Genomic DNA, 3236 nt, shown 5'->3' with positions numbered 1-3236 from the left:
GCGCCCCGGGCCCCGCGCCGGCACCTGTGAGGCGCAGCGGGACGCTCCGTGCGGCGGGGGCGGCGGGAAGCCTGCCCTGCCCTGCCCTGCCCGGGGCGCGCAGCCCTGCCCGGGGGCTGGGCGGGACCTCCCGGCCTGGGGCCGGCGCGGCCGGAGGCGCTTGCGGCTGCTGCTGCTGCTGCTGCTGCTGGGGCAGCGCCGCGGCCGCGGCTGCGGGCGGAACGCGGGGGCACCGGCGAGCGGGACACCCCGGGGACCCTGCGCGGCCGGGGGCACTCGTGCCGCCTGCCCGCTGCCACCGAGTTTCTTCGCCCGTTCGCCCGCCGCGCCTCTTTCAGGAAAGTTGCGACTCTCCCCGCCGCCAGAAGCCCTGGCAGCGCCGGGACGATTGAAGCCTCCCGCCTCGACAGCCCGTGCCCCAGAGGCAGGAGGCGATTTGCATGCGGACTTGTCGCTGGTAGTAGCCACTGCCCGTCAAGCCTGACGGACAAACGCCCCCCTCTTTCCGCCCCCCCGTGCCGGGAAGCCCCTCCCTCGCCCCCTCCCTCGCCGGCACCTCCTGCCGCCTGTCAGTCGGAGCGGAGCGCGGCGCGGGCAGCGGAGGCGGCGCGGCAACGGCGGAGAGCGGGCGGGAGAGGGAGAGAGAGAGCGAGGAGCCAAGCTCTCCCCTCCCTCTCTCCCTCCCTCTCTTCCTTCCTCCTCTCTCCCTCCCTCCCTCGCTCCTTCCCCTGCTCCCTCCCTCCGCTCTTTCTGCTTCTCTCTCCCCTCATTCTCGCTTTCCGTCTCACCCACCCCGATCTCCGTTTCTCTTCCCCTCTTCCTCCGTCACACGCGCACACACTCTTTCCCTTCTCGTTGTTTTTCTGTCATTTGACTTTGCATCTCAAGGCGGCCACCGGCTCCTCTATGAATCCCGTCTGTTGATCTGTCACCCTCCCTCCACCCCCGTCCCCTCCCAGCTCCACTCCTGTACCTGGAGCAAGGCAGGAGCGGCAGCCGAGCAGCATGTCCCGAAGGAAACAGAGCAAACCCAGGCAGATCAAACGTAAGTTTCCTGAGGGGGGCTCCCTCTAACAGACTTTTATTTATCTCGTTCTTGGGAGACGCGAGAGAGGTGGGTGTGGGGAGCAGTAGGGGGGTCCGGAGTACGGACCGGTGATGAAACTTTGCCAGTGAGGCTGAGGATGGGGAGAGAGAAAAGGGGACGTGAGCGAAAACCGGGAGCCGCTCCGACGTGGGTTGAGCAGGCTCCTCACTGTCTCGGTTTTATTCGCTCCTTTGGAGCTCATGCTGCCGCCCCGTAGCCCGTTCAAACTATTGCTCCGTGTTTCGGAGCGGGATCGCCCATGTGTTTCCAAGTTGAACTAGCGCCGGCAGAGCACACAGACCAGCCTGCGAGCGCCGTCCCTGCCACTCAGCAACTTTGTGCGCCTGGCGCGTGTGAACAGAGCCGTGCCGAGCCGGGCTGCAGTGAGTGCCGGAGGATCGCAGGAGCTGTGTGCGAGCAGGACGAGCCCAAGTTGCCGCGGGAGCCCGTGAGCAGCGCCTTGGCCCCGCCGCTCCGGCCCCTCGGGGCTCGCTCCGCACCCGCGCCGCGGGCGCGCACTCGCCTTTGCCGTTCTAGGGGGTTTAACACTTGTGAGCTGTTTTCTGTGTTGAGAAACAGGTGTGCTGAAGGCTTTAAGTTGAGGGCACGCTGCCTAGTAGTGCTCATAGTTCGCTTCTCTTGCCTGTGGCACACGACAGTCTTAACTCCATAAACTTTTTGCGCTTTAGTTTATTCATCTGAACAAGTCTAGCTGTCGGGACTAGAAGAAATGTCAGGCGTTTCCAAATAGGATCTATAAATACTTTTCTTATAAAATCAGCGGCGCTGGTCTGATGTATTTTCATTGATGTTCTGTATTACAGAACTCCATTCAAAGTAACCATCATGGGACGTGGAGAAGCGCTTTCAGTAGAATTTCCCTTATTGATTTCTGACCTCAGAATGCTTATTGATAGCCTACTTCGGAGGGAGTATATATTGCATTGGCAAACTGATTTATAAAAGAACAAAATGAGCTTCATGTCGAATAAGATTGGTCATTGTAAAATGTAAAGTAGTACTGGCTTGAATCCCTGCTTTGTAGAAATTATCTTTTCACTTCATAAATACAAATAACCATTATAGTTTTAGTTTTCAGTTTAGTGAAGTAGCTTAATATATGAGTGAAACTTTTTGTGACATATTTTTCAGTTGAATATAATTTTGTGAATTAAGAAACTTTGATTTACTTTGGAAATTGATATTCCCAAATAAATATGCCATGTGCTTTTAAACTTATGCATATCTTATTTGCTCTTAATTTAAGTGGTATTGTTAGTTCTCTAAAATAATGCGTTTTATGTGATGTGATTATGAACATTATTTAGAAAGACTTTCTAGCCTGTGATTGATGTTTTGATTGTTAACAAATAATGTGAATTGATTGTTTGGCATAAACCTCATCATCTGATTTTGGTTTTGCATACTTTATCATCCTCATTTATCTGTCTTCCTCTCCATGACTGAAAAGTGCTTGCAGAGATTTTCAGGTACTGTAGTGCAGGTACAAGTCACAAAGCATTCTGTGGCTTTGCTCCATGGCACAATATGCTGAAGGTGATAAACCAGAAATTTAGTTTTAACAATTAAGTGCAATATAGTGGTTTGCAGGAGTATGTTTTCATATATGCAACAATGCAAATACATCTAAAAGTGTATGTAGAAAGTGTGTAACTATATTTGAACAATGTTTACAGAAGATTGTGTTTATGTATGCTTTTAATTGCTTGAGTATGTTTAAATTTGCATTGAAGCTAGAAGTAAAACAAGGTTAGCAAAAGTTGGAAGATAAATTATGTACATAATCCTTCCATATGATAGCTGTCGGTGGGGGGTTCTTTGCTGTAGCTGTAAAGCCATTTTGTTTCAAATAAGTCAATTTCTACTACAGAGTTTTCTGTGACTATTTGGGCAGCCATACGTGGTATTTCTTGGATGAAGAAGTTTTGTTCTGGTAGAGTGCAGTCTCTCCAAACACATTTTTGGATTCTGATAGAAAAATGAAGCCATGCAGTGCGTTAGGCATAAACAAGTCAACATTAAAGATTTTTTTTTTTGTACAATAAAATCACATCTGAAAAATGCTCATCATAGAAATACCTAGTAAAAAATAGTGGAATGACTAGTGACAAGACTAGACCACTGCCTT

The 3236-nt window shown here is 51.3% G+C and overlaps 1 protein-coding gene across 1 annotated transcript in view; it reads left to right on the top strand.

Moving 5' to 3' along the window:
- Positions 1–590: 590 nt before the first annotated feature.
- ZFPM2 (zinc finger protein, FOG family member 2) overlaps positions 591–3236 on the top strand; it is a 308755-nt gene continuing 306109 nt past the window's right edge. The window contains exon 1 of the mRNA XM_063171049.1: positions 591–1045. Within this exon, the coding sequence (XP_063027119.1) occupies positions 1006–1045 (40 nt within the window). The 5' untranslated portion in view covers positions 591–1005. The remainder of the gene's footprint in view (positions 1046–3236) is intronic.

Source organism: Melospiza melodia, chromosome 1 (genome assembly GCF_035770615.1).
Source record: "Melospiza melodia melodia isolate bMelMel2 chromosome 1, bMelMel2.pri, whole genome shotgun sequence".
NCBI classification, from domain to species: domain Eukaryota; kingdom Metazoa; phylum Chordata; class Aves; order Passeriformes; family Passerellidae; genus Melospiza; species Melospiza melodia.
The sequence above is the reverse complement of the archived record's forward strand: the minus strand, read 5'-3'. Positions and strand labels throughout refer to the sequence as shown.